Genomic DNA, 15,434 nt, shown 5'->3' with positions numbered 1-15,434 from the left:
AAAATGGTCAGCTGGTTGCATAAATAATTATGAATACTAAATGTTACATAAATTGTAAATATGAAAATCAAAACCAAATGTACACCCCTTTGTTAATATGTATTGGCAATACTTCACTTAAGGGTGAGGCATGGAATAATAAAACATGTATCTTTTGTCAGGCTGAATGTTTGAAGTATGAGGTGATTTGAGTCATGCTTCTTCAGTAGTGGAATAAAGACAATTATCATTTGAATGTTGTCAAGAAATGCTGGAGTGATGTCAGATTGTTAATAAAATTGATTATAGACCAATTTATTATACTGCTTTCATGTGTGTATATACACAAACATCTGCAACAATGATCATATTACATGTATTTTTTAAACAAGCAGCTTTTTCAACTTGTAGAAAACAGTTAGCTACATTTTGAAGTACTGTATTTTGATTAAAGTGGGTCACCAACGCAGTAAGTGTAACACAGCTCTTTTTTTGTTAGTCACTTTTTGTTAAATAATACTCTTTCAATTCAGAGCCTAGATTTCCCCTGAGGCTAATATCCATATCATGCTGCAATCAATTGAACAGGGCAAAGGATAAGGATAAGGTAGAACATCATTAAAATACTCCTTCTACAAGGTTAAAACATTCTACATTGTGACATCATTAAAATACTCCTTCTACAATGTTAAAACATTCTACATTGTGACATCATTAAAATACTCAAACTACAATGTTAAAACATTCTACATTGTGACATCATTAAAATACTCCTACTACAATGTTAAAACATTCTACATTGTGACATCATTAAAATACTCCTACTACAATGTTAAAACATTCTACATTGTGACATTATTTCATTGATATCATGAAACAACTTCATGTATGCAGTTTCTGATGTTTGATCAGAGATCTTTTATCAGAGTATCTTTTTTCACATTGATCACAGCTATGAGGTTTCTCTCCTGTGTGTGTTCTCTGGTGTGAAGTCAGCTGGCTAGATGTAAGAAAACTCTTCTCACAATGATTACAACTATAAGGTTTCTCTCCTGTGTGTGTCCTCTGGTGTACAGTCAGATAGTAAGATGTAGTAAAACTCTTCTCACATTGATCACAGCAATAAGGTTTCTCTCCTGTGTGTGTTCTCTGGTGTCGAATCAGATGGCTTGATGTAGTAAAACTCATCCCACATTGATCACAGATATAAGGCTTCTCTCCTGTGTGTGTTCTCTGGTGTGAAGTCAGTTGGCTAGATGTAGTAAAACTCTTCCCACATTGATCACAGATATAAGGCTTCTCTCCTGTGTGTGTTCTCTGGTGTCGAATCAGATGGCTTGATGTAGTAAAACTCATCCCACATTGATCACAGATATAAGGCTTATCTCCAGTGTGTGTTCTCTGGTGTCGAATCAGATGGCTTGATGTATTAAAACTCATCCCACATTGATCACAGATATAAGGCTTCTCTCCTGTGTGTGTTCTCTGGTGTGTTATCAGATTGCCTGATGTAGTAAAACTCATCCCACATTGATCACAGCTATAAGGTTTCTCTCCTGTGTGTGTTCTCTGGTGTATAGTCAGAGAGCTAGATGTAGTAAAACTCTTCCCACATTGATCACAGCTATAGGATTTCTCTCCTGTGTGTGTTCTCTGGTGTCGAATCAGAGAGCTAGATGTAGTAAAACTCATCTCACATTGATCACAGCTATAAGGTTTCTCTCCTGTGTGTGTTCTCTGGTGTATTTTAAGTTCTGATGAAGATGTACAACCTTTCCCACAGTCAGAGCAGCAATGAGATTTCTTCCCTGTGGTTCTCTGCTGGTGTTTCGACGTGGAGAGACTCTTCTCTGCCTCTTCAGCATCATGAGGTTGTTGAGGCTCCCCAGAGGATCCACGATAGTCACCTCTCTCTCCTGTGTGAACAACAAGTCAGACAGATGGTTTAAGGCCCACAACAGCAGACATCCACTGTAAAAGGTGATGTGTAGCCATGATGTTGTACAAACAATGATGTCTGTAATGAATGTTCATCATTTCACATTTGTCTTAAGATTGTCAAGTGAACAACAATAGTCATATAACGTGTAAATAAACTTATTTGAAAAGTCATTACTTTATTACATTGCTCAACATTTGTCATAATTATTTAAAGCAGTTCATTTGTATCCGCTCTCTCGTTGGACTTCAGCTGCATATTTTTCCCCATTTTCTTCAAATCTGAAAACGTTAAAGCCACGCTCATTTCCTGAAGAATTGCATTAAAGTACTGCGTGTATACGTCATATTTTGGCGAATTTAGTACGACTTTTGGCTGGGAACTTTTGGCATACTAACTACATCATACTATGACCAATAAGCAGACTATATACTCTATTAACATCACAAATAGTGCAGTTAGTATGAGTATTCTAACACAGCTCAGGACTCTGGGCAGCCATTTTGTTGCTGTTTAAAAACTAGGTTGCTCCTTTTAAAAAAGCCACTCAACAATCAATCAACCAATCTGCAGTTCAACCAATAACAAAGATGTAATTCCACCACTGTTTTGGTAATAAGATGATGATGGGGCTGGAGAAATGTAACTAGTCTCAAATTCATAGACAGACCTATGTATGAAAGGACTGACCATCCATGATATCAACATTATAGTTTTAACCATGTTGAGGCTATACAGTGTTGATTTACATTGTTTCTAAACATTGGAGTAAAAAAGCTTATTTGGTGTTCTGATGGGGCAAACAGTTGAACTAAGCTCATGAGGCATGTTTTATATTCTTCAAGAATCAATGGATATAAAAAAATATATATATATATATATAATTTTAAAGTCAAAATATGGATGTAACAATTGCAGATTTCCGCTTTAACACCAAGCACACCACACATTAGTTCAACTTCCAATCACAGAGTTTGTTCTTCTGTTAAGACAGTACTTACGTTCATCGTCAGTCTCCTCTTCTTTCACTGAAACTTCGTCATCCTCTTTCACTCTGAACGCGTCTTCCTCTTCTTTCTCTGTAACGTCTTTCTCTTCTTCGTTCACGGTAACAGCCTCACCTTCTACTTGTTTTTGTATTGTAACAGCCTCCTCTTCCTCCCCCTCTTTCACGAGAGCTTCTTTCTCCATCCAGCAGACCTTCTCTTCTTCAGCAAGAACGGGGTTAAGTTTGAGACTAGAGCTATGAGGCATGTACTGAAGTCGCTAAGCGGCATAATTCAAAGCAGTGTCTCTTTATCAGCAGCACGTGATCAATGACGTCTGAAGAATCATTTCGTTGAACACCTGATTGGTTTGGTATTGGGCTCGTTCGACATTGCAGCCGACAGTGCAGGTGGCTGCTGACTGCTGACTGACACATTTACAAATCACCTTGCATCCTAAATAACTACTCATTATTATTTATAAATCAGTCAGCTAGTCACCGTTTTACCCACAACGCAGCATGGATTTGATGCTCTCGAACATGGCCAGTGGTTTAATATATGACATAATGGCTACGCTGCTACGGCGTGTGACTTCATCTATAATAATGTGGCTGTTCTAAATTCTGTTTCGCTCAAAGCCTTGAGTAATGAACCTATTTTTTGACACAATTGGCTGGAAAGCATCAATGCTTCAGGAAGCTTTGTTTCCCCATCACTACTTTTCAGCATGTTCTCTGTGAAGTAGACTATGGGAGTTTTGTAACTTTTACAACCTTGGCTTACTGCTAGCGCGCTAGCTGACTGACAATAATAATCTTGTAATCTTTATATTTTGGATTTGGGGGATTTTCATGAAATCATGAGTTCAAATGATTGGTTTAATTTGAAGTTCTACATTTGAAGTTATTTCTGTTGTAGTTTACATCATAGGGAATAGGCTGGTCCTCCATATTACTTCACACCTGACTTTGGCATTCTTTTGAATTCTGATTGGTTAAATGTAATAAGGTGTAACTTTGCATTGGGACTTAAAACATATATTTAATTTGATATTTTATAAACATACACATACAAATTACAACATCATACAAACATTAACTACATCACAACTGCACAGACTCACTAGAACACACCTCCATCTCCATTAACTACCTCACACCTGCCCAGACCCACTAGAACACACCTCCATCTCCATTAACTACATCACAGCTGCCCAGACCCACTAGAACACACCTCCATCTCCATTAACTACATCACACCTGCCCAGACCCACTAGAACACACCTCCATCTCCATTAACTACATCACACCTGTCCAGACACACTAGAACACACCTCCATCTCCATTAACTACATCACACCTGTCCAGACCCACTAGAACACACCTCCATCTCCATTAACTACATCACACCTGCCCAGACCCACTAGAACACACCTCCATCTCCATTAACTACATCACAACTACCCAGACTCACTAGAACACACCTCCATCTCTATTAACTACATCACACCTGTCCAGACCCACTAGAACACACCTCCATCTCCATTAACTACACCACACCCACTAGAACACACCTCCATCTCCATTAACTACATCACACCTGCCCAGACCCACTAGAACACACCTCCATCTCCATTAACTACATCACACCTGCCCAGACCCACTAGAACACACCTCCATCTCCATTAACTACATCACAGCTGCCCAGACCCACTAGAACACACCTCCATCTCCATTAACTACATCACACCTGCCCAGACCCACTAGAACACACCTCCATCTCCATTAACTACATCACACCTGTCCAGACCCACTAGAACACACCTCCATCTCGATTAACTACATCACACCTGTCCAGACCCACTAGAACACACCTCCATCTCCATTAACTACATCACACCTGCCCAGACCCACTAGAACACACCTCCATCTCCATTAACTACATCACACCTGCCCAGACCCACTAGAACACAGCCAGCGCATTCATCAGCACCATTTAATTTCTCTTTTTTTGAATTTTGAATTGAATTAACAACAGAGGATTGGTTGATTTCCAGGTTTGATTAAGTATAATAATTAAGATGATTTATGAGAAAAGTATCGTCCAACTCTGGGGTATCTCACTGCACCCTCAAATGCCATGTTTTGAAATATACAGACAGACAGATTAAAAGTAATTTAACATTGTATAATTGTACTTCTGACAGCCAACTCTCTAACTCCTCCCATAACTTTATGACATCATAACATTCCCAGAAGTATTATTGAGTCATTGTTAGTTTTACACTGAAGACATGACTCTGCCGTTGTGCTGTAGAATTTGTGGATTTTGTCTCTTGTATAATAAGGGTCTATCATTTGTCCCAACATCACAGGCCACCGACTTTGATGCAGTTAAAGACTTCCAAAAGTGTTTCCGCAGTTTAAGATCAACTGAGTTTTTTTAATGGTGTTTCTCCCTGTGCACCTGCCAAAGTGAATCCTTTGAACGAAAGACAAGTTACCAGACAGAACATATTGCTAATGTTCTTCCAATTAATAACCTGAATGACAATTAACTTGTGGGCGGTTGTGGTAATGACGTCCTATTCGATGACGTCGTCCATCGGGATTGGCCAAAAAAAGAAGACGCTCTGGATTGATCACTGGAGTCAGATGTGAAGGAGGAGGTTGATCATCAGGAGTCAGATGTGAAGGAGGAGGTTGATCATCAGGAGTCAGATGTGAAGGAGGAGGTTGATCATCAGGAGTCAGATGTGAAGGAGGAGGTTGATCATCAGGAGTCAGATGTGAAGGAGGAGGTTGATCATCAGGAGTCAGATGTGAAGGAGGAGGTTGATCATCAGGAGTCAGATGTGAAGGAGGAGGTGGATCATCAGGAGTCAGATGTGAAGGAGGAGGTTGATCATCAGGAGTCAGATGTGAAGGAGGAGGTTGATCATCAGGAGTCAGATGTGAAGGAAGAGGTTGATCATCAGGAGTCAGATGTGAAGGAGGAGGTTGATCATCAGGAGTCAGATGTGAAGGAGGAGGTTGATCATCAGGAGTCAGATGTGAAGGAGGAGGTTGATCATCAGGAGTCAGATGTGAAGGAGGAGGTTGATCATCAGGAGTCAGATGTGAAGGAGGAGGTTGATCATCAGGAGTCAGATGTGAAGGAGGAGGTTGATCATCAGGAGTCAGATGTGAAGGAGAAGGTTGATCATCAGGAGTCAGATGTGAAGGAGGAGGTTGATCATCAGGAGTCAGATGTGGAGGAGGAGGTTGATCATCAGGAGTCAGATGTGAAGGAGGAGGTTGATCATCAGTGAACCTCTAGGATTGTGGCTGGGCTGGCGTTTCCACTTCCAGCTTGGTCATATATGTTGATACATTGAATGTTGATATTGTGAACCTAAGTTATATATTTGTACCTCATGTTTCATGAAGTGATGTCACTAAGTACTGCCCCTATATATACAATGCATTCGGAAAGCATTCAGACCTTACCGTTATATCAACACACTTAACACTCCCAACACTTCCAACTATAATTCTCTTTGGCGCCGTAGACATCTAGTGACCACTTGATTCCAAGTGACATTATTACCGTTATATCAACACACTCAACACCCCCAACTATAAATATCTTTGGCGCCGTAGACATCTAGTGACCACTTGATTCCATGTGACCAAACATTTCTGAGGCTGAGTCTCAAATAGTCGCCTGTTCCTTTTAATAGCCGGGCAATAGCACACATAGCAAATACATTTTGGGTCTAAATTAAAGGAGCTACAATTATAGTTTAATTACATGTTTTAAATAAAATGTCCATAATATCTGCATTAATACGAACGAGCGACAAAAATCTCTGAAACGGGAAACACTTATCTCCCTCACTAGCTTTAAGCACCAACTGTCAGAGCAGCTCACATATTACTGCACCTGTACATAGCCCAACTATAATTTAGCCCAAACAACTACCTCTTTCCCTACTGTATTTATTTATTTAGCTCCTTTGCACCCCATTATTTCTATCTCTACTTTGCACATTCTTCCACTGCAAATCTACCATTCCAGTGTTTTACTTGCTATATTGTATTTACTTCGCCACCATGGCCTTTTTTTGCCTTCACCTCCCTTATCTCACCTCACTTGCTCACATTGTATATAGACATATTTTTCTACTGTATTATTGACTGTATGTTTGTTTTACTCCATGTGTAACTCTGTGTTGTTGTGTGTGTCAAACTGCTTTGTTTTATCTTGGCCAGGTTGCAGTTGTAAATGAGAACTTGTTCTCAACTGGCCGACCTGGTTAAATAAACGAGAAATAAATAACACATAATAATACAAAAATGTAGGAGCAGTATAGACCTAGTCTGTTCATTATATACATCTACATGATGTATTGTTACACCATGTAGGAGGAGGATAGACCTAGTCTGTTCATTATATACATCTACATGATGTATTGTTACACCATGTAGGAGCAGTATAGACCTAGTCTGTTCATTATATACATCTACATGATGTATTGTTACACCACGTAGGAGCAGTATAGACCTAGTCTGTTCATTATATACATCTACATGATGTATTGTTACACCATGTAGGAGCAGTATAGACATAGTCTGTTCATTATAGACATCTACATGCTGTATTGTTACACCATGTAGGAGCAGTATAGACCTAGTCTGTTCATTATATACATCTATATGATGTATTGTTACACCACGTAGGAGCAGTATAGACCTAGTCTGTTCATTATATACATCTACATGATGTATTGTTACACCATGTAGGAGCAGTATAGACATAGTCTGTTCATTATAGACATCTACATGCTGTATTGTTACACCATGTAGGAGCAGTATAGACCTAGTCTGTTCATTATATACATCTATATGATGTGTTGTTACACCATGTAGGAGCAGTATAGACCAAGTCTGTACATTATATACATCTACATGATGTATTGTTACACCATGTAGGAGCAGTATGGACCTACAGTAGCTTGCTAATTATTTAGATGTAGTATGACTTAATGTAACTGCCTTAAATGTGCTGTAGTAACCATTTTTTATTCGCACTAATCAATCAACACATTCATGTCTTTGTATGTCTCAATATAATAGTATTATTTAATTAAATCCATCTAAAATAATCTTTGTCTGAAAATAAAATATGATACTCAACTGCGTTTCCCCTCCAGTCAGCAGACAGCGATGTGCGTCTTTCAGGCGACGCTGCCAGCGTGACGTATAATCTAGTGGACGGTTCTTCATAAACAGCTCGTCAACCACCTCGGTAGCCAACATAGCCGAAAGATTCAAGCTATTTATACGCTTTCGGTGTATATTACCGACTGTGTTTTCGACACACTTAGGTCGTATCTACTTGTTAACCTATTTCATTTAATATTACGTTATTTTGTATTAGTCAGCTATAGTAGCTGGCTGGTTAAGTTAGCACTAGCCTAGTCGCTAATGATAGCTAGCTAGCTAACATCCCCGAACATGAGCTCCCTAAACTACTCCACTCTCGTTGAAGAAGAGGTGATCTGCTGGACGGAGAAAGAAGCTTTGGGGCTGAACATTGTCGCGAAAGAGGAGAAGGAAGAAGAGGATTTCACAGTAAAACAAGAAGTAGAAGGTGAGGCTGTTACAGTGAAAGAAGAAGAGAAAGACGTTACAGTGAAAGAAGAGGAAGACGTTTCAGTGAAAGAGGAGGAGGATGTTACAGTAAAAGAAGAGGATGAGGAAGAGAAAGAGGTGGATGTAGTTTATGGAGTGAAGGAGGAAGGGGAGATTACTGTCACATTGAAAGATGAAGAGGAGATAGGAGATCTGATTAAAACCAGTAAGTACCGCCTTAAAATCGTTTTTTACTTTCGATATTCGGAGTTGGCTCATCAACCTCTTCAACGGAGGGCCCAGGATGATGACTGATATGTCTAGAATCAGACGACATAGAGAACAAGCTACCCCTTGTTTTCTCCGTTCCGTTTCCAAAAAGTGACTTAACATATATATTTGAGAAGGGTCTATCTTCTGACCGCAGTGATGTTTTACTACACACCGTGCCCCCCAATAGTGCCATGTGAGAGTTGGGTTTGCTACACCAAAGATTATGGATATACTGACAAGACGTCTCGCCGCCCAAACAAGGGGAGTCGTTGTCCACAAAGCGGCACTGTGGGTTGTCTATCTCCCGCCTACCCTTTCTTTGGATTGGTGGATTAATCTTATTATTGTAATCTATTGTTTATATTATATGAGGGTGTTTGACGTCAACCGCCTGTATTCAATGGAGAGAGATGCTAAGCTATTAGCATGAATATGCATAGCGATCTGGAGACAACTCCTATAGTGTTTTTATCAAAGTTGTCGGTATGTCACGTGTCCACATAACTTAATCATTACGAAACTTCTTTCCACATTGGATTGATAATTGTTTTACTTGGATACAACCTACTGTAACCTACTGGCATGACCTAGAGAGTTACAACCTACTGTAGCCTACTGGCATGACCTAGAGAGTTACAACCTACTGTAACCTACTGGCATGACCTAGAGAGATTAAACTTACTGTAACCTACTGGCATGACCTAGAGAGATACAACCTACTGTAACCTACTGGCATGACCTAGAGAGATACAACCTACTGTAGCATACTGGCAGGACCTAGAGAGATACAACCTACTGTAACCTACGGGCATGACCTAGAGAGATACAACCTACTGTAACCTACTGGCATGACCTAGAGAGATACAACCTACTGTAGTGTACTGTAACCTACTGGCATGACCTAGAGAGTTACAACCTACTGTAGCCTACTGGCATGACCTAGAGAGATACAACCTACTGTAGCATACTGGCTTGACCTGGAGTTACAACCTACTGTAACCTACGGGCATGACCTAGAGAGATACAACCTACTGTAACCTACTGGCATGACCTAGAGAGATACAACCTACTGTAACCCACTGGCTTGACCTAGAGAGCTAAAGTTGTTCAATTCCTGGATTTTAAATGAATATTTTCCAGTAATAATGATCATTTATGTCTTCCTATCCACATGTGGGATCCCTCTCCTTTGTCTTCCTCTCTACACCAATAACAGACAACTACTATGAGTCTCCCAATCACGGCCTTTTTTATTTTATTTTATTTCACCTTTATTTAACCAGGTAGGCTAGTTGAGAACAAGTTCTCATTTGCAACTGCGACCTGGCCAAGATAAAGCATAGCAGTGTGAACAGACAACAACACAGAGTTACACATGGAGTAAACAATAAACAAGTTAATAACATGGTAGAAAAATGAGAATCTATATACAATGTGTGCAAAAGGCATGAGGTAGGCAATAAATCGAGTAATTACAATTTAGCAGATTAACACTGGAGTGATAAATCATCAGATGATCATGTGCAAGAAGAGATACTGGTGTGCAAAAGAGCAGAAAAGTAAATAAATAAAAGCAGTATGGGGGGTGAGGTAGGTCAATTGGGTGGGTAGTTTACAGATGGACTATGTACAGCTGCAGCGATCGGTTAGCTGCTCGGATAGCAGATTTTTAAAGTTGTTGAGGGAGATAAAAGTCTCCAACTTCAGAGATTTTTGCAATTCGTTCCAGTCGCAGGCAGCAGAGAACTGGAAGGAAAGGCGTCCAAATGAGGTTTTGGCTTCAGGGATGATCAGTGAGATACACCTGCTGGAGCGCGTGCTACGGGTGGGTGTAGCTATCGTGACCAGTGAACTGAGATAAGGCGGCACTTTACCTAGCATAGCCTTGTAGATGACCTGGAGCCAGTGGGTCTGACGACGAACATGTAGCGAGGGCCAGCCGACTAGGGCATACAGGTCGCAGTGGTGGGTCGTATAAGGTGCTTTAGTAACAAAACGGATGGCACTGTGATAAACTGCATCCAGTTTGCTGAGTAGAGTATTGGAAGCTATTTTGTAGATGACATCGCCGAAGTCGAGGATCGGTAGGATAGTCAGTTTTACTAGGGTAAGTTTGGCGGCGTGAGTGAAGGAGGCTTTGTTGCGGAATAGAAAGCCGACTCTAGATTTGATTTTGGATTGGAGATGTTTGATATGAGTCTGGAAGGAGAGTTTGCAGTCTAGCCAGACACCTAGGTACTTATAGATGTCCACATATTCTAGGTCGGAACCGTCCAGGGTGGTGATGCTAGTCGGGCGTGCGGGTGCAGGCAGCGAACGGTTGAAAAGCATGCATTTGGTTTTACTAGCGTTTAAGAGCAGTTGGAGGCCACGGAAGGAGTGTTGTATGGCATTGAAGCTCGTTTGGAGGTTAGATAGCACAGTGTCCAAGGAAGGGCCGGAAGTGTACAGAATGGTGTCGTCTGCATAGAGGTGGATCAGGGAATCGCCCGCAGCAAGAGCAACATCATTGATGTATACAGAGAAAAGAGTCGGCCCGAGAATTGAACCCTGTGGTACCCCCATAGAGACTGCCAGAGGACCGGACAACATGCCCTCCGATTTGACACACTGAACTCTGTCTGCAAAGTAGTTGGTGAACCAGGCAAGGCAGTCATAATGTGATATAGCCTGATACAGCCTCACATACGGCCTGATGTGATACAGCCTGGATTGGAACCAGGGACTGTAGTGACGCCTCTTGCCCTGAGATGCAGTGACTTAGACCGCTGCGTCCGGGTGTGTGTTTAACTCTTTAACTGTACTAGAATGTTAAAAGGCCGCTAAAATTTTAAATATCGGTTATCGGTATCGTTTTTTGGGGGCAAGGAAAATATTGGCCAAAAATGTGATATCGGTGCATCCCATTATTCTAAAATTGATTATTTTTTTAAATCCTCATCAATCTACACACAATACCCCATAATGCCATCACAATACCCCATAATGCCATCACAATACCCCATAATGCCATCACAATACCCCATAATGCCAAATCAAAAACAGGTTTAGATTTTTTGCAAATCTATTAAAAATATTCCCCAGGATAACTAGTCTCAGAGTAATGTTAGATCCCAGGATAACTAGTCTCGGAGTAATGTATGATCCCAGGATAACTAGTCTCAGAGTAATGTTAGATTCCAGGATAACTAGTCTCAGAGTAATGTTAGATCCCAGGATAACTAGTCTCAGAGTAATGTAAGTCTCAGATAGTTTTAACCCATTACAGTCTAAGCCCTGTCTGAGGGGGAGGTTCTTCTAAGCTATATGGAATTGTTTTAAGGTTTAAACAACATGAAGGGCTTCCCCTGTATTGTACTGTTTTATAAGGTTATACCAAGGATCATTTTTCTATTTGATTTTGAACTGTAAGACCCATGGAAGTATCAACAAAAAATATTTATCCATACTGCTATAACCCATACTAACACATTGGATAACATTCACAACATGGAACAACAGTAACCATAGTAACACATTGGATAACATTCACAACAGTGAACAACAGTAACCATAGTAACACATTGGATAACATTCACAACATGGAACAACAGTAACCATAGTAACACATTGGATAACATTCACAACATGGAACAACAGTAACCATAGTAACATTGTTTCCCCCAGAACATCTAAAGGAAGTTTGTTCTGAAGTGTCTGTCTGATATCTAAGAGATGTAAAAAATTATATCTATTTTTTTTTACATGTCTTTAAGTCTTTAACCCCCTTTTTGTCACTTGTCTTTCCACATTTTGTTACATTACAGCCTTATTCTACAATGGATTAAATAAATAAAAATCCTCATCAGTCTACACACAATACCCCGTAATGACAAAGAGAAAATAGGTTTGGAGAAAAAATGTCACATTTATTAAAAATAAAAAACAGAAATACCTTATTTACATAAGTATTCAGACCCTTTGCTATGAGACTTGAAATTGACCTCGGGTGCATACTGTTTCCATTGATCATTGTTGAGATGTTTCTACAACTTGATTGGAGTCCACCTGTGGTAAATTCAATTGATTGACATGATTTGGAAAGGCACGCACCTGTCTGGCTACCACAGCGTTCTGAAGCGATACGCCATCCCATCTGGTTTGGCTTAGTGGGACTATCATTTGTTTTTCAACAGGACAATGACCCAACACACCTCCAGGCTGTGTAAGGGCTATTTGACCAAAAAGGAGAGTGATGGAGTGCTGCACCAGATGACCTGGCCTTCACAATCACCTGACCTCAACCCAATTGAGATGGTTTGGGATGAGTTGGACCACAGAGTGAAGGAAAGCAGCCAAAAAGTGCTCAGCATATGTGGGAACTCCTTCAAGACTGTTGGAAAAGCATTCCAGGTGAAGCTGGTTGAGAGAATGCCAAGAGTGTGCAAAGCTGTCATCAAGGTGGCTATATTTTGAATTGTTCACCACTTTTTGTTGGTTACTACATGATTCCGTATGTGTTATTTCATAGTTTTGATTTCGTCACTATTATTCTACAATGTAGATCAAATGGTAAAACAAATCATTATAACCCTTGAATGAGTAGGTGTGTCCAAACTTTTGACTGGTACTGTAAATCTCATGAATGTTTTTACATTCAGTTACATGAAGTCACTTTCTTACCACTTCTTCCATAGTCAAACATGTAAGGAAAGATTTTTTTAAATCAAAAGGGATGCTGTCAAAAATGTATTGAATTAAAATGGATTTACCCAGCATGCAAAGCACTACAGCCACTCTGTGATGACCAGTTCTGATCTTTTATTGGGGGATCAAGTCTAGATTAAACCTCATAGGAAGACAGTTTTATCATGTGGAGGTTTCATTTAGGTCTCTGTTTAACGACATACTCTGTGTGTCTTTGCAAGGAGAGGAACCAGACTCTCACTCTGACAGCGAGAAGAATCCTTCAGGGGAACCAGACCCAGAGACGCCCAAACCAGTGAGACAACACCACTGCTCCCACTGTGAAAATAGTTTTTGCTGGTTAGGGAACCTAAAACTGCATGAGAGGACACACGCCGGAGAAAAGCCTTTCCAATGTTCCCAGTGTGGAAAGAGTTTTACTAAGATAGGGCACTTGAAAGCTCATGAGAGGATACACACAGGAGAAATGCCTTTCCAATGCTCCCAGTGTAGAAAGAGTTTACCATGTTAACTAACCTGAAAAGGCATGAGAGAATACACACAGGAGAAAAGCATTTTCTGCTCCCAAAAATAGATTTTCACGAATAGCTCATGAGAGGATACAGAGGAGAAAAGCCTTTCCAATGCTTCACAGATGAAAGCAGGTTCACACTGAGCATGTGACAGACGTGACAAGAGTCTGGAGACGCCGTGGAGAACGTTCTACTGCCTGCAACATCCTCCAGCATGACCGGTTTGGTGGTGGGTCAGTCATGGTGTGGGGTGGCATTTCTTTGGGGGCCGCACAGCCCTCCATGTGCTCGCCAGAGGTAGCCTGACTGCCATTAGGTACCGAGATGAGATCCTCAGACCCCTTGTGAGACCATATGCTGGTGCGGTTGGCCCTGGGTTCCTCCTAATACAAGACAATGCTAGACCTCATGTGGCTGGAGTGTGTCAGCAGTTCCTGCAAGAGGAAGGCATTGATGCTATGGACTGGCCCGCCCGTTCCCCAGACCTGAATCCAATTGAGCACATCTGGGACATCATGTCTCGCTCCATACACCAACGCCACGTTGCACCACAGACTGTCCAGGAGTTGGAGGATGCTTTAGTCCAGGTCTGGGAGGAGATGCCTCAGGAGACCATCCGCCACCTCATCAGGAGCATGCCCAGGCGTTGTAGGGAGGTCATACAGGCCACACACACTACTGAGCCTCATCTTGACTTGTTTTAAGGACATTACATCAAAGTTGGATCAGCCTGTAGTGTGGTTTTCCACTTTAATTTTGAGTGTGACTCCAAATCCAGACCTCCATGGATTGCTAAATTTGATTTCCATTGATTATTTTTGTGTGATTTTGTTGTCAGCACATTCAACTATGTAAAGAAAAAAGTATTTAATAAGAATATTTCATTCAGATCTAGGATTTGTTATTTTAGTGTTCCCTTTATTTTTTTGAGCAGTGTATATACATATATATAGTCTGTTCAACCTCTCTTTCGTGTCGTCCGAGATTCCAAAAGATTGTAAAGCTGCCGTGGTCATCCCCCTCTCCAAAGGGTGTGACACTCTAGACCCAAACTGTTACAGACCTATATCTAGCCTACCCTGCCTTTCTAAGGTCTTCGAAAGCCAAGTTAACAAACACATTACCGACCATTTCAAATCCCACCGTACCTTCTCCGCTATGCAATCTGGTTTCAGAGCTGGTCATGGGTGCACGTCAGGGTGCACGTCAGCCACGCTCAAGGTACTAAACGATATCAGAACCGCCATCGATAAAAGACAGTACTGTGCAACCGTCTTCATCGACCTGGCCAAGGCTTTTGACTCTGTCAATCACCATATTCTTATCAGCAGACTCAACAGCCGATAAGAACAACCGATCAATCAACAACCGATCGCTGCCCACACCCGTCCGACTAGCATCACTACTCTGGACGGTTCTGACTTAGAATATGTGGACAACT

At 40.9% G+C, this 15,434-nt stretch overlaps 2 protein-coding genes across 3 annotated transcripts in view; one reads left to right on the top strand and one right to left on the bottom strand.

The window, feature by feature from the left end:
• Window positions 1–266: 266 nt before the first annotated feature.
• Window positions 267–3,957, bottom strand: LOC129842375 (zinc finger protein 432-like). Its single transcript, XM_055910915.1, has 2 exons — window positions 2,920–3,957; window positions 267–1,895 (listed from the first exon to the last, which is right to left on the bottom strand). The coding sequence occupies exons 1-2, from the start codon at window positions 3,170–3,172 to the stop codon at window positions 862–864; spliced, it is 1,287 nt and encodes a 428-aa protein (XP_055766890.1). The 5' UTR covers window positions 3,173–3,957; the 3' UTR covers window positions 267–861.
• A 4,197-nt stretch (window positions 3,958–8,154) lies between these two features.
• The window catches only part of LOC129842372 (zinc finger protein 180-like), an 18,686-nt gene continuing 11,406 nt past the window's right edge, over window positions 8,155–15,434 (top strand). For both annotated transcript variants that reach the window (XM_055910911.1, XM_055910910.1), the window contains exon 1: window positions 8,155–8,748. In XM_055910911.1, coding sequence (XP_055766886.1) covers window positions 8,406–8,748 — 343 coding nt within the window. In that variant the 5' untranslated portion in view covers window positions 8,155–8,405. The remainder of the gene's footprint in view (window positions 8,749–15,434) is intronic.

This window comes from Salvelinus fontinalis, unplaced genomic scaffold, assembly GCF_029448725.1.
Source record: "Salvelinus fontinalis isolate EN_2023a unplaced genomic scaffold, ASM2944872v1 scaffold_0036, whole genome shotgun sequence".
In the NCBI taxonomy this organism is placed as follows: Eukaryota; Metazoa; Chordata; class Actinopteri; order Salmoniformes; family Salmonidae; genus Salvelinus; species Salvelinus fontinalis.
Note: the sequence above shows the minus strand (reverse complement) of the source record. Positions and strands in the feature narration are given on the sequence as shown.

Bases quoted from the DNA above. Each gene is read 5' to 3' on its own strand.
- LOC129842375 (XM_055910915.1), bottom strand. From the start codon at position 3,172: ATGCCTCATAGCTCTAGTCTCAAACTTAACCCCGTTCTTGCTGAAGAA. The intron at 1,896-2,919 runs GTAAGTACTGTC...TTGTTCACACAG, and splicing joins AGAGGAGACTGACGATGAAC to GAGAGAGAGGTGACTATCGT.